Here is a 15564-nt window from a genome sequence, read left to right as displayed (position 1 = left end):
TTAAAAAAAAAAAGTGGGAATAAGAGGGGGAGGAGTTGTATAGTTCAGAACACATTCCCACAGACTTACTACTTACTCCTAAGGGTAAAGCTAAAAACTTGCCGTGGGACTCCAAATCCCATTAAGCTGGGTGGTACTAATGCCATCTTACGCGTTAAAGTGATCATATTAAGTGTGTGATTGAGCTTATATAGGATTAAGTGTCAAAGGGATCACATAATTAAAACCAAGTGTCTGGTAATAACAATAGATAGAATTATAAAGGAGAGAATGTTCCAACATGGGAAGTGGGCCACACAGCAGACTCATAGAATGACAAATGCCCTAAACAGCACTCTGACCTCAGAATCAGCCCTTAAGGTATTTGAATCTGGTTGAAAAGCCCATGAGAGCATTTCAGGCATGGAAAGCCAAGACACTGTGGCAAAAAATGTTCTACATGAAGGATCTCTGAGTGAGATCCTGGTGGAAAGAAGGGACCATTAAAGAAGGAGGTACTTTTCTCTGAAGGAGAGAACTTATACATTGATTATGGCCCTGTCTAAATAAGGTTGGAGTTTGTGAACTCAAGAGGCTTCCATAGCCTTGAAAGCTCATGACAAGAGCCTCAGGTGATTACTGACATCATAAATAAGAGTGTCAGTTGCTAAATCAACAACAGGAGTCACTGTGCACTTGCTCTCCATGTAGGACTTCTGTTCTTAATGAGTTGTACTATGAGAATTAACCTAAAACTTGTTTTCAAACAGTACTTTATACTTTGTGTATGTGGGTACAAATTGTTGAATTCTTTACTTAGTATGGAATTGGTCTTCTGTATATAAAGTAAATTAAAAGCAAATCTTAATGAAGAATGGGATGGGAGAGAGTAGGAGGTGGGACAGAAGTAGGGGTAGTGGTGGGGTATGGGGGGAAGAACCACTGTATTCCTAAAGCTGTACCTATGAAAATTGTATTCATTAAATAAAAGCTTTCTTAAAAAATGGTGGTGCTAGTGAGGATGAATTGGAGGGCCAAGACCCCGAGGAGAGTAGGCAGAGAGTGTGGAGACCTGTGTCAGGCAGAGTGGTCCTGAGCTAAGGGGTGGTCATGGCAATGGCTGCTTTGAGAGGTGCGGGTAGAATTTGCAGGACTTCACTGTGTAATGAGAAGTTGGGAGGCAATGGAGAGTCAGGGCCCAAGTACGCATCTGCTGGTCCCCACTTGGGCTGGGAAGGTGGTGCATCCTCACCTGGAGCTAGGAGGACTGCCTCAGGGAAGGATGTAAGTTACAGTGACATTGGCTGGGTTTCAGCTGTGTCTTATCTGTGAGAAGGCATCCGGTGCGTGGCTGTGAATGTGGCCCGTGGTTGGGTGAGAGCTGTGTGAGTTTTGGGAGTATTAGCTGATTATCCTCGTGTCTTCATGCTGGTGACAGCTGGGAATAGGTACAGACAGAGGCCAGCTACAGTCTAGGAAGTGCCATCACTTAGGGAAATGGTCGGCAGAGAAACTGCAAAGACCAGACCAGGGGACCTGCAGCCTGCACATGAACATGCTTTGGCACTGTTTGTCCCTGAGTTTCTGCTCACTGTGTTGAAAAGACCCTAAGCCCAGCATCCCCAGTTTGTATCACTGCATTTTCCTAAAAATTTTATTTGAGAGGTGGAGAGAGTAACACACACACAATACACACACAATACACACACAATACACACATAGACGGCTCCTATGATTCACTCCTCAAATGCCTGTAGGTGGCTGAGGGGTGGGGAGAGGCGGTGTTGAAGCTGGGAGCTGGGAATTCCTAGGTTTCCCATGTGAGTGGCAGGGACCCAACTGCTTAAACCATTACTGCTGCCTTCCAGGGCTGGCATTAGCCATTTGGTATCAAACTTGGGCATTCTGATATGGGGTGCAAGCATCTTAATCACTGGCTAAATGTCTGCTCCCATCCTGATTTTAAAAAAATGCATTTTATTTATTTGAAAGGCAGAGTGACAGGGAGGGAGGGAGGGAGAACTTCCATCCACTGGTTTATGCCCCAGATGGCCACAGTGGCTGGGACTGTACTACCCGAAACCAGGAGCTTAGAGCTCTATCTTGGTCTCCCTCATGGGTGACAGAGACCCAGGCACTTGGGCCATATTCTGCTGTTTACCCAGCTGCATTAGCAGGAAGCTATTTTGGAAGTGGAGCAGCCAGAACTCGAACTAGCACTCTGTATGGGATGTTGGCATTGCAAGCAGAGGCTTAACCCTCTGCCATGATGCTGACCACACCATCCTAATTTTTTAAAAGATCAAAGATGAAAGATTTTTAAAGGAATCCATCAGGAGACTAGTGCTTGGTTGAGGCATTGGTTTATAATGGTTTTACTTGAACACAGGTGCCATGTCTCTTGCTTCTGTAGAGGTTAGGCTGGTGACAGGGTCAGGGTGTGCAGAAGGAACACCTGAAACCGAGTTAAGCAAATATGGAAGAAAAACCAGTGAGAAGCATCATCTGGGGACCTGTTTGCTGCAGTCACATGGCCCTGTAGTGAGTCTGATCAGGCTGTCAAGCAGTGTCGTCTTCCTTACATGTTGGCTGTGATTTTATTTGTTAGTGAAACCACACAATTCTGTGCTAGAGTTCCTGAATACATTTATTTCTAAATGTATTTCTTTTTATTGTCTTTTAAAGATTTATTTCATTTAGTTGAAAGAGGGAGAGACAGATATATAGGAAGAGATCTTCCATCCATTGTTTCACTCCCCAAATGGCCGCAGTGGCCAGGGCTGGGCCAGACCAAAGCCTAGGAGCTTCCTCTGGGTTCCCCACATGGGTACAGGGGCCCAAGGAGTTGGGCCTTCTGCTGCTGCTTTCCCAGGTGCATTAGCAGCGAGCTGGATCAGAAGCGAAACAGCCGGGACTTGAACTGCTGTCCATATGGGATGCTGGCGTCCCAGGCCATAGCCTAACCCCTTACACCACAATGTCGGCCCCTCTCGTTTTTTTCTCTTCTGAAGCTGCATCCACCCCACCCTGCCTTTGAGACAGGTGTGGTGGCCCAAGTCCAGAGCCCTCTCCTTGATCCCTTCCTCTCTTCCTCTCTCCCAAGGTCAACCCACCATACTACATCCCGCTGGTCGAGCTGGTCCCACACCCAGAGACGTCCCCTGCGACAGTGGACAGAACACATGCCCTGATGAGGAAGATCGGACAGTCCCCCGTGCGGGTGCTGAAGGAGATTGATGGCTTCGTGCTCAACCGCCTGCAGTACGCCATCATCAGCGAGGCCTGGCGGCTGGTGGAGGTACCTGTGCTGCTTCCCTCCCCGCCTCTCCCTCCCTCGCAGCGGGTAGCATCCGTGGCACCCCTGGAGCGGGGAAGGTCTGAGGGGGCATCTCACTTTGTTCTGAAGACCCAGGCCAAGCTTTGGAAAGGAATGGGGTGGAGCAGTTCATTGTCTGCGCGACTCCTCTCTTATAAGCAGTCCTGTGTTCTGAGGGTGCGATGACAGGCTTCCCTCCCACCTGCCACAGCGTCACCACACAGTCACACATGTGTGACTCTGCATTTTCTAATGCTCAGGCTTTGGATGCAGTGCTATTTTCAAGCAGAAGAAAAATTATATCTTGCGTAAACTTAGTACCCTGAAGTGATCCTGTGTAATTTAAGGGCTTGCGGAAGAGACAAAGAGTAAACATTAAATTTGTTGGTATTAGGCTAGTCTTACAGATAAGTAGGAAATGTGTGTGTGTGTGTGTGTCTATCCATGGGTTCCCCATCCACAGATTCAGCTAACTACACATTGAAAATACCCAAAAAGGAAAACTTGCAGGTGTACTGAGCATGCACAGACTTTTTCCTCGTCATTATTTCCTTGACAAGACACTGACACGTATTTGCATAGTATCTGCATAGTTATGGGTCATTTGTAAGTCAGCTGTAAGTGGTTTATAGTACATGGAAGGATTGCCTAAGTTCTATGCAAATGCCATGCCATTTTGTAGAGGAACTTGAGTGTCCCTGGATTTTGGTATCCATGGGGGTTCTGGAGCCAGTCCCCCAAGCATATGAAGGGACGACTGTGTGTGTGTGTGTGTGTGTATTTAGCCTCATCCTTTAGTGAAAGGATGCTACACAACAGTAATTAAGAAATGACCTTGCTGCATATGGTCCTGTGTACGTTTGTGAAGGCTGTGGCAGCCGGCAGGAGAGAGGTCAGAGCAGCTCCAGGAGGTGGCATGGAAAGTCTCGGGGTCTGGGAGTCAGATAGTGGGGCGTCTGATCTGGCTTCTGTAGAATCTTGGGGGAGTTGGGAGGGCTGCCCAGAACACAGGTGATGGGGGCGGTGCTTGGCTGCACCTGGCAGGGTCCTGCGGCTCCTTGCTGTGGCTTGCGTGGCTACAGGAACCAGGAAGCTGGCTGTACCTCGCCTTCCTTGGGTGTGGTATTTCAGCTTCCCAGCCAGTTCCTCCAGACCTGGGTAAGTGTGCATGATGTACGTGACTCTCCTGCTCTCAGCTTCTGGCGTTCGGTCAGATCCTTGTTGAGTTCATCCTCTGACCCAGCTGCCCTTGCATGGCCACACAATCGTCTCCGTGTTGCCAATGCTGTTTAAATCCACTTAATGATCCCGTACCTGCAAGATGTGGTGCTGGGACTTGCCGTGACTGTTGGCAACTTTCGATTCTTAGTAGCTGTAGAATGCTTTTAAGTGTCAGTCAGTAATGGGATATTTTAAACACTGAACTACCAGTACCTCCTTGGAGATCTATTTAAGAAGTTTTACTTGTCTAGAATAGGACAATAGTTTCACAGACTAGAAGGAAAATTTAGGGGCCAGCGCTGTGGTACAGTGGGTTAAAATAAAGCCCCGGCTTGCTCCCATCTCATACGGGCTTCGGTTTGAGCCCTGGCTGCTCCACTTCTGATCCAGCTCCCTGCTAAGGCCTGGGAAAGCAGTGGAAGATCACCCAAGTGCTTGGGCCCTTGCACCCATGTGGGAGACCAGGAAGAAGCTCCTGGTTTCAGATTGGCTCAGCTCTGGCCGTTGTGGTCATTGGGGAGTGAACCAGCGGATGGAAGACCTCTTTCTCTCTCTGTCTCTACCTCTCTCTCTAGCTCCTTCAAATAAAGTAAATCTTTAAAAATATAGAAAAATTCAGTATTTCAGTAAAAACATTGTAGGCTTTTAAAAAAGATTTGTTTATTGATTTGCAAGAGTAACAGAGAGAGGAGAGGCAGAGAGAATGAGAGAAAGTTAGAGTGATCTTTCATTCACTGGTTGACTCCCTAAGTGGCCACAATGACTTGGACTGGACTGGGCTGAAGCCAAGAACATAAATTCCACCTGGGTCTCCCATCTGTGTGGTAGGGGTCCAAGCACTTGCGTCGTCTTCCACTGCTTTCTCACACGCAGTAGAGCGAACTGGAATGGAAACAGAGCAGCTGGGACTCCAGCTGGTGCTCTGATATGGAATGCTGGTGTCACCAGCAGGCTGACCCACCACACCACCACGCAGGCTCTCCACTGTAGGTTTCTAAACCAGTTTTTACGTTTGGTTTGTAAGATACTTTAACTCTGAGTTAAATCGTGCTTTCTCCAGTCTGAATGATAAGAGCCAACCCCAGGAAGAATTTGGAGGCGCTGGTGTAAGGGGCACCGGGCAGAGCATGCACATAGAATTCTGTCTCTATTATGCATTGGATTCCTCTACAGTTTGGAGGATCCAAGCAGGATTCCGGGGTCTCCCTGGAGCAACGAAGGCTGGAGGGGTCATAGAGTCTGATAGCCCTGGAAATTCTCAACAGCTTGTGTTGTCCAACCTTCTTTCAAACGTCCTGTTCACTCGGGTTCATGGCAGACCGGGTGCAGCCACGTTATTGGCTGGAGGGGCTGTTGTCGGTTCTGGTTTTCAGGGATGGCTGCCTCCTGAGAAACTGACTCTTGCTGTGTTTCTGTGTTGGCTGCTGTGGGGGCTGATGGGACCAGGAATGCCCATAAGGAGCCAAGTGCTGAAATCCGGAGGTATACAGTTGGTGACAAAAGGAGAAGAGGCCAACAGAAATGGGAAGATTAAAAAAGTGTGACTAATACCCAGGGAGTTGCCTTTGGTGAAAGTCTAGGTCATTTGTTGGGAAAAAAAAAAAAAAAAAAAAAAAAAAAAACAAAGATGCTGTGCAGATGGTGAGGGGTAAGGCACTTTTTTTTTATTTTTAGGATTTATTTATTTGAAAGTCAGAGTTACACAGAGAAGGAGAGGCAGAGATAAAGAGGTCTTCCATCTGCTGGTTCACTCCCCAACTGACCACAACGGCCAGAGTTGTTCTGATCCGAAGCCAGGGCCCAGGAGCATCTTCCAGGTCTCCCACATGGGTGCAAGGGCCCAAGGACTTGGGCCGTCTTCTACTGCTTTCCCAGGCCATAGCAGAGAGCTGGATCAGAAGTGGAGCAGCCGGGTCTTGAACCAGCGCCCATATGGGATGCTGGCACTGCAGGTGGTGGCTTTACCAGCTACACCACAGCGCTGGCCCCAAGGGTTAGGCACATTTAGAAACCACAGAGGCATCTTCTGAGGCTGGGCTGAGAAGTGAGGTGGCAGTAACACCACAGGCAGCCTGGAGCTCCCAAGGAATCAAGCTCTCAGAGGGGCCACAGAAGGAGGACGAGGTCTCTGTCCTTGTATCCACTCTTACCACCACAGCTCAGCGGCCATGGCCTTACTAGCTGCCCAGGAACTCCAGCAGACGTGCAAGGCCTGGGGCCTCTCAGTGTCCCCATGGAGGCCCAGCTTCATGGAGCCTCCGGGGCTGGGTGGCAGAGCCATGCCTGGTCCCAAGATTGCTCGAGAGATGTATTTCCTATGCAGACTGCACCAACCACAGAATGCCTGCTCTTGGCAGGCCATGGCATGCCTGGCACCATACCCAGCAGGTAGGTTGGTTTAAGGATACTTGACTTCGTTATGTGCACTTCTTAGAAGAGAACCCTGTGCCTTTTGTAACCCATTTCCTCCTCGGAGACTAGCAGTCAGCAAAGGTGCGTAACATGCTCAGAACCCCACCCTCGCCCACTGCAGATCTGCAGACATGCCCAGACCATGGGCCCGTGAGGGTTAATGATGCACCTCTGACTCACAGCTTCATAGCCGGCAGAACTTGAGTATACATCTCAGGGTGTTTCAACATCTGAACTTAGTGGGGTGTTCCAAGTTTCACCCCAAAACTTTAAACTTCCGTATCAAGAGGAGATGAATTGGGGAAATTTGACACTAAAGACTTGCACATATTTTAAGTCCAGAAGATCTTAGAAAGGCCTTGTGGGGGTTCTTTTCACAAGTGAGGCCTGGGCTGGGCTCCTTGTGTGGCCAGAAGTACCTGACACTCGAGCCTGGACTGTCGAGAACAGAATGGACGTTGAGATGGGGCGGTTGCTCCCCCAGTGACTTTGCTGTGAGGACTTCTGTTGGGTTAGTCTCTGGAATCACAGAGCAAGGTGGAACTGGATGGAGACTTTCTGCTCTACCTGAGCTTGGCACAGTCATGGATAAGGGCTGGGGAGCTTTCGGGGCAGGAGAGGTGCCGGGTGACCTGCGGCAGGGTGCTGACCCCTAGCCTGTTAGCCCGTGTGCTTCTGTCCAGAGCACTGGGTCAGCTGCAGGGAGGATTGTGTGTGCTTCCCTGTTGTGAACAGCTTGGCACAAATCAAACCCACGTGTGGATTCCCAGGGGTCTGACCTCAGTTTGGGAACTACTGTAGGATGGGCAGTTGGCCTGCCCACAGTGATGCCTTGGGTTTCCTCCCAAGCTTGGAGGTGTGATGATGCCATTTGGATGGAGCAGTGGAGGCTTCAGTATGACTCGCTTGCTGTTGATTGGGGAATTACAGTGATTGGTTGTCACTTGTCAAACCATCCTTGCCTACCTGGAGAATGCCCACTTGATCATGGTGTGTCACTGCATATTTTTTAAAAAATTATTTATTCAAGAGTCAGAAAGAGCTTCCAACAGATGGTTCACCCTAGAATGCCCATAGCAACTCAGATTGGGCAGGTCTAAATCCAGGAGCCAGGAACTCCATCCAGGTCTCAGCAGGGACCAACTTACTGAAGCCATCACTGCTGCCTCCCCGGGTCTGCATTAACAGGAAGCTGGAGTCAGGAGCTGAAGGTGGAAATTGAGCTCAGGCAATCCAGTCTGGGACATGGGCATCCTAATCGCTAGACCAAATGCCTACATCCTGTTTCTCTTAATTAAATTTTTGTTTTTAATTGGTAGATAATAATTGTATATATTGGGCACAGTGTGATTATACACACACACACATACATATTGTGGAATGATCATATCAAGGTAATTAACATATCCATTACCTCATATACTTGAGAGTTTTTTAAATAGTGAGAACATTTAAATCTACTCTTAGCAGTTTTTGAACTGTACAATACAAATACAGTATTATTAACTGCAGTTACCATGCTGTGCAATAGAGCTTGAAAAGTTCTTCCTCCTGCCAACCAGAAACTTTATACCCTCTGACTAACATCCTCCTGTCTGGTCCCCAGCCCCTCAGCACCTGGTGACCGTCCTTGTGTTCCCTACTTTTGTGGACTGTCTTAGCTTCCACATGTAAGTGAGAACACATGGCATCTGTCTTCTGGCACCTGGCTTATTTCATTCCACAATGTCTTCCAGTTTCATACATGTTGCAAATGACAGGCTTTCCTTCTTGCTTTTTTAAAATTTTAATGTGTAATTAGTTTTTACAGATTCAAGGTAAATCAATTCTAAGAACATAATGATATTCCCTTCTGCCCTCACTCCCTCCCCCTTTTCCCTCCCACCCTTCTTCCTTCTTTTTTTAGTTCTTGAGATAATATATTTTAAATTTACATTAAAAAGCCTTAATACCTCACCAGATAAGCAGTTTAACAAGTAAAAAAAAAAGACACTAGTTTGGTGGGAATATAGACATTAGCTGTAAATAGTGATTAAATGGAAAAATGACCATTCACCCATATATATTCATATATATGTATATATACCTATATAATTTTTAAAGTAATCACAGATCATTATAGTAGTATAACAATCTTAACCATTAGTTTGACAGAGGTATAAAACAAAGTTTTACAAAATTATATTTGCAGCAATAATACACACAGACAATTATTTTAATTTTAGCTCTCATAAGGGAGAACATGCAGTATTTATCTTTCTGGGTCTGGCTTATTTCACTCAACACGATGTCCTCCATTTGGAACCATTTTGTTGCAAATGGTAGAATTTCATTCTTTTATTTTAACTTTTATTTAGTAAATATAATTTTTCAAAGTACAGTTTATGGATTACAATGGCTTCCCCCCCCCATAACTTCCCTCCCACCCGCACCCCTCCCATCTCCCGCTCCCTCTCCCTCTCCCATTCCATTCACATCAAGATTCATTTTCAATTATCTTTATATACAGAAGATCGATTTAGTATATATTAAGTAAAGATTTCATCAGTTTGCACCCACACAGAACATAAAGTGTAAAATACTGTTTCAGTACTAGTTATAGCATTAATTCACATTGGACAACACATTAAGGACAGAGATCCCACATAAGGAGTAAGTACACAGTGACTCTATTGTTGACTTAACAATTTGACACTCTTGTTTATGGCATCAGAAATCTCCCTAGGCTCTAGTCATGAGTTTCCAAGGCTATGGAAGCCTCTTGAGTTCGCTGGCTTCGATCTTATTTAGAGATGTACAATTTGGGACATGCTCAATTGACTTGCCCCAAATAGTGGAGTTAGAAATGTGCCAGGGGATTCCAATACAATCCCATCAAGATTGCATGCACCAATGCCATCTCACTAGTCCAAGTGATCAATTTAAATTCACAATTGATCACACTGATAGGTCTAAGAGTCAAAGAGATCACACAAACAAGACTAGTGTCTGAGAATACTATCTGATAGAATAAAAAAGGGAGAGAACGATCCAACATGGGAAGTGGGATACACAGCAGACTCATAGAATGGCAGATGTCCTAAGTAGCACTCTGGCCTCAGAATCAGCCCTTAAGGCACTCGGATCTGACTGAAGAGCCCATGAGAGTATTTTAGGCATGGAAAGCCAAGACACTCTGGCAAAAAAAAAAAAAAAAAAAAAAAAAAAAAACCTAAATGAAAGATCTCTGTGAGTGAGATCCCAGTAGAAAGAACGGGCCATCAAAGAAGGGGGTATCTTTCTCTGAAGGGAGGAGAGAACTTCCACTTTGACTATGACCTTGTCTAAATAAGATCGAAGCCAGAATTTCATTCTTTTTTCAGTCCATTGTGTATATACACCACCTTTTCTTTATCCATTTCTCTGATGACTGCCACTGTGATTGGTTGCAAATTTTGGCTATTGTGAACAGTGCTGCCATGAACATGGTGGTGCAGGTGTCTGATACATTGTGTTCAAGTCTTTTGGAAATATACCCAGTAGTGGGATTGCTGGATCTCACAGCAAGTCTATTTCTAGTTTTTAAAGACATCTTCAGACCATTCTCCACAGGGCTGCACCAATGTACATTCCCACAACAGTGTAAAGTGTTCCCCTTTATCCACTAGCATTTGTTACTCTCTGTTTTGGATTTTAGGCTTTCCTTTTTAAAATGTACTTTGTTTATTTGAAAGGCAGAGAGAGAGGATGGGGGGAGAGAGATTGATGTCCTATCCATTCGTTCATCCTGATGCCCACAACAGCCAGGGCTGAAACAGGCCAAGTCTAGAAGCATGGAACTCCTTCTGGGTCTCCTATTTGGGTGGCAGGGACCAAGTACTTGAGCCATCCTCTGTTGTCTTTCAGGGTGCTGGAATTGGGAGTGGAGCTGGGACTTGAACCCAAGTACTCCCATATGGGATGCAGGTGTTCCAAATGATAGTGGAACTGACTGCACCAAATACCTGTCCCTTCCCTCTTTTTAAAAGCAGGATGGTATTCATTGTGTATACAGGAGTAGTCCCAAGAATCTGTGGGATGTGGAATTAAAAGACAAATTTATTTTGCTGAAACTTTCCACAGTTTTTTTTTTAATAATACAATTTTTCCTGTAAAGTCTTTGAGGTGCCCTCATATACACCTGATTTCTTTATGTATTTATCTATTGATAGACACACAGGTCGACTCCATAGCTTGTCTTTTTTTAAAGATTTATTTATTTATTTATTTGAAAGGCAGAGTTAGAGGCAGAGGCAGATGGCTGCAACAGTTGGAGCTGCGCTGATCCAAAGCCAGAAGCCAGGAGCTTCCTCCGGGTTTCCCACATAGGTGCAGGGGCCCAAGAACTTGGGCCATCTTCCACTGCTTTCCCAGGCTGTAGCAGAGAGCTGGATCAGAAGTGGAGCAGCTGGGACTTGAACCTGCACTCATATGGGATGCTGGCACTGCAGGCAGCATGCTTCACCACAGTGCCGACCCCAACATAGCTTGCCTTTCGTGAATAGTGATCCGACCTCAAGTAGGATTGCTGGATCATGAAATAGATCTATTTTTAGTGCTTTAAGGAACTTCCATAATGTTTTTCAAGATGTTTGTACCAATTTACATCTCCACATGGTATCTTAATCTTACACATTGTAAGATTTGATTTGCTTATTTTAAAAAAATATTTATTTTATTTATTTGAAAGAGTTACAGAGAGAGGTAGAGACAGAAAGAGAGGTCTTCCATCCGCTGGTTCACTCCCCAGATGGCCACAGCGGCTGGAGCTGCGTTGATCCAAAGCCAGGAGCCAGGAGCTTCTTCCTGGTCTCCCATGTGGGGGCAGGGGCCCAAGGATTTGGGCCCTCCTCCACTGCCTTCCCAGGCCATAGCAGAGACTGGATCGGAAGAGGAGCAGTCGGGACTAGAACAGGCACCCGTATGGGATGTTGGTGCTTCAGGCCAGGGCTTTAACCCATTGTGCCACAGTGCTGGCCCCTGATGTGCTTATTTTTAAAAAAATATTTTATTTTGTTCATTTGAAAGGCAGAGTTAGAGAAAGAGGGCTGATTCGCTCCCCAGATGGTCCCAATGGCCAGAGCTGGGCCAGATCAGCCAGGAGCCAGGAGCTTCTGGGTCTCCCACATGGGTGCAGGGGTCCATGCTCTTGGACCATCCTCCACTGCTTTCCCAGATGCGTTAGCAGGGAGCTGGATCAGAATTAGTGTAGCCGATTCCCAAACCAGCACTCATATGAGATGGCAGCGTTGCAGATGGTGGCTTAACTGTTACACCATAGCACCAGTCTGTTGCTTATGTTTCCTTAAGAATTTTTCGCTTCTAACTTGATAGAAGAATTTATTTGTGGGTTTCTTTTTTTATTATGTTTGATTTTGATATCAAGATAATACTGGCTGCATAAAATAGGTTGTAAAGTTTTCCTCATGTTTTCTGGAAGAGACTGTGTTGATTTTCCTTAATTCTTTTTAAATGTTTGGTGTATTCTTAAATTGTCTGGTTCTGGAGAGCTTTTTTTTCAGGGGGGGTGTGCTTTTAAATTCAGTTTCTTTGATTATAGAACCATTTGGTGATAGAACCATTTGGATTGTCTTTCTTGTCTGGACTAAGTTTTGGCTTGTGGCTTTTGAGGGATTTGTCCATCTCTTCTCAGTTGTTGAAAGCTGTTGGGAGTGCTCCGCTTATCCCTTTAGCAGCTGTGGGGTCTGTAGTGGTGTCCTCAGTTTTGTGCTTCATTGACTTTGCTGTTTTCCATCTAAGTCACTAACTCTGGAGGGCGTGCTTTAATGCTTACAGTCTGGCATCAGAGAGAAATTCTAAGACAGGTGCCGAGGAGGGGGCTTTCAAGGTGGCCTGGGGCTACACTGCTGGCACTGTTTCTAGGACAGAAAGGGACAGTACCTAGCATAACAAGCACTTTCTTATCTTGTCAAAGTGTCCTGCTGCCTGTTCGCTGTCTGTCCCCAAGTAGCCCCTGTGTGTGTCCCAGGCCTTCTGGCAGCAGAATGGGCACCATGGTTGTTCCCGCTGGAAGGAAGGGCCCAGGGTCTGTTGTGCTGTCTCGCAGATGTTCACTGCGTTTTGTTCCTCTTCAGATTTGGCTTGAGATGTAGGGCAGAGCAGCCCTGGGAGACTGGGAAATGCCAGATGGGTACATCTGGCCACAGTCGGGTAGCACTCACTTCCCTTGCCGGAGGTGGGGCTGCTAGGAGCGGGAATGTGATTTCAAGCCCAGGGTCTCGAGGCATTAGCATAATGAAGAGAACTGTGGTGATGAACTCTTGGCTGATGGTAGTTGAGGCTGTCACTTATACACGTTCTCTCCACCAGGGCAGGCTGGGCGGTGGTGCCAGGAGTGAGTCATGAGACCATGAGCGGGTTCCTGACCCACAAGCATGCACTGCGGATGAGCTTTGGAAATTGCTTACCTTGGGTTTTATGCATCGTTCTGGGCGCTGTAATCTCGACGCTGGGTTTCTATTCTTAGGGCCCTGTAAGGGCCGAGGGAAGGCATCCCTTCTGCCCCTGGCAGGTTCACTGAAGCAACCTGATGATGGAATCAAAGGAGGAAACACACACACATTTATTTATTCACATGCACAGTGGGCATCACAGGCAGGTGAGCCCCCAGGAACCCCATGAGGTTCTGGCACTCATGTTCCTGTTGTGGTGAGGGATGGAAGAGTGGGAGGAGGGTGGGCTGTCCTTGAGGGGTTGTAAAGGGTTATTAAGGGGCACGGATAGGCCTGGAGACTAAACACAACTTTGAAAATGATTCTCTTTGGAAGTTGAGTGGGCCCAGAGTCCATCCAGGTGTGGCATTGCTGTCTTCCTCTCGCCACGTGAGTTGAGTGAATGAAACCTCAGGGAGGGGACCGAAGGCACTTGGTTTCCTTTTTGGTGGGTCCAGGCTTTGGGGAGCTAAGAGAACGACAGAGTCAAGCCTCTTACAACATGTGCTGATGCTAAGGGCCTTTAGTTTAAAATAACCAGCGCACCGCGGTGCCGTTGTTAGGGCGGCAGTCTCCGGGCTCCTTGGCGTCGAGCTGTAGAAATGCAGTTTTGGTCCTCTGATTTGTGTGGCGTGTGGGCAGGACTCTCTGGCATTCCGGAACTTTGTCCCTGAGCTTCATGTCGGACACAATGCCACCTGTCCAGAAGAATGGTTCCAGTTCATGAAGTGCATCTCACAGACCAGGCCATGGAGTTGGCAGGGGAGGCCTCTCGTCGTCAGTCTATTCCTGAGTTTCTGGTGAATGTAAGTTACATGAGGATCCCACAGGAGATGGGAGCCTTAGCACAGGAGAACATTGAGACCTTAAGACGACAGGCACATTGTTATGTTTACCTCCACAAGCCAAGCAGTGGCCACCAAAGCCAAGTGCTTTGTCCACATGCCGCAGCCTGGTAGGCAGTCCTGCTCCAGTGCGCATGTTCATGGGGCAGGGGTCAGAGTGGATCTGATGAGGGCACGATGGGGAGTGAATGCAGAGGGCTTAGGCCAATGCCTGAGATGTGGGCATGGGTTAGGACACGTGATACACCCTGGCAGTGAGGTCTTCAGGATCCCTGGATCCAGTGTTCTGTGTCTGTTAGCCCTGAGCCTGGGGGGCACACATCTCACCTGTACAAGTGTGGGTCTCCCCTGCAGGCTTGCTGGAGATGGAGTCTCTCAGGTGCTGCTGCAGGGCTGCCAATCAGAATCTGCCCTTGAGTAAGCCCCGTGCACATCAGAGTGGGAGAAGCCCTGGCTCCTGCGACTCCCAAGGCCTGGGCCCCGAAGGCTGGGGTCTCCAGATGTCTTGATCTGTATCATGCTCCATCTGCTCAGAGGCAACTTCCACTTGGGTTCGTTTTCACACCCTGACACCCTCCTGTATGTTGCAGGTGGGGGTGCATCTTCATTTTATTGACAGCGTTTTTTCTCCCTTCGTGGGACATCAAACACTAATTTAGGCCTCCATGCATAGACTCTTCATTTCAATGAGATGCACCTGCTTTGAGAGGTGTTTTTCTCTGGCTCTGTTCTCTCCTGCCTGCCTGGCTGCCTGTCTCGTTTCTCCCACTCGCTGTCTGACTCAGGCTCCCGGTAGACACGTGTGCAGCTGTAGCCGCTGCTGTGGGAGTTGGAGGCCCTCACACAGCCGCTGTACAGCTGTGATTTACAGCCCTGGCTGAAGGCACTGAAAACCTCTGGGTATCTCAAAAGAGGGGTGCAAATGGATTAGAAGATCCATTGAACTCACTTGTCACTCAAACTCAGGCGCATATCCAAACAAAGGAATGTAACCGCAACACAGGATTGAGAATTGAGAAAGCTCTCCTGGCCTGACTCCATCTCCCTTGTTGTACTTAACTGCTCACTTGCTCAGCATCAGCCGCCCTCATCCAAACAGGGATGCGAATCGCGATCAGGTTTCCCTGTTAGGAGTCGTGAGCCTGTGTAGTTAGAAGCAGATCCCCTTGAGGAGTAGCAGCCCGGAGGGACACTTCCTACTGTGGGTCAGTTGTCACTGATGGCTGCGCTTGGGCCTATCCTGCCTGCTACAAGGATAAGCAGGGCCTGTGTCCTGGAGGCTTGAGCTTGCAGTGTTAGCCTGGGAAACTAGTCTTCTCTA

The 15564-nt window shown here is 47.4% G+C and overlaps 1 protein-coding gene across 1 annotated transcript in view; it reads left to right on the top strand.

The window, feature by feature from the left end:
• The window catches only part of CRYL1 (crystallin lambda 1), a 117243-nt gene that overhangs the window by 86366 nt on the left and 15313 nt on the right, over positions 1-15564 (top strand). Inside the window, exon 5 of the mRNA XM_062195405.1 lies at positions 3083-3277. Coding sequence (XP_062051389.1) covers positions 3083-3277 — 195 coding nt within the window. The remainder of the gene's footprint in view (positions 1-3082; positions 3278-15564) is intronic.

This window comes from Lepus europaeus, chromosome 6, assembly GCF_033115175.1.
Source record: "Lepus europaeus isolate LE1 chromosome 6, mLepTim1.pri, whole genome shotgun sequence".
NCBI classification, from domain to species: Eukaryota; Metazoa; Chordata; class Mammalia; order Lagomorpha; family Leporidae; genus Lepus; species Lepus europaeus.
Note: the sequence above shows the minus strand (reverse complement) of the source record. Positions and strands in the feature narration are given on the sequence as shown.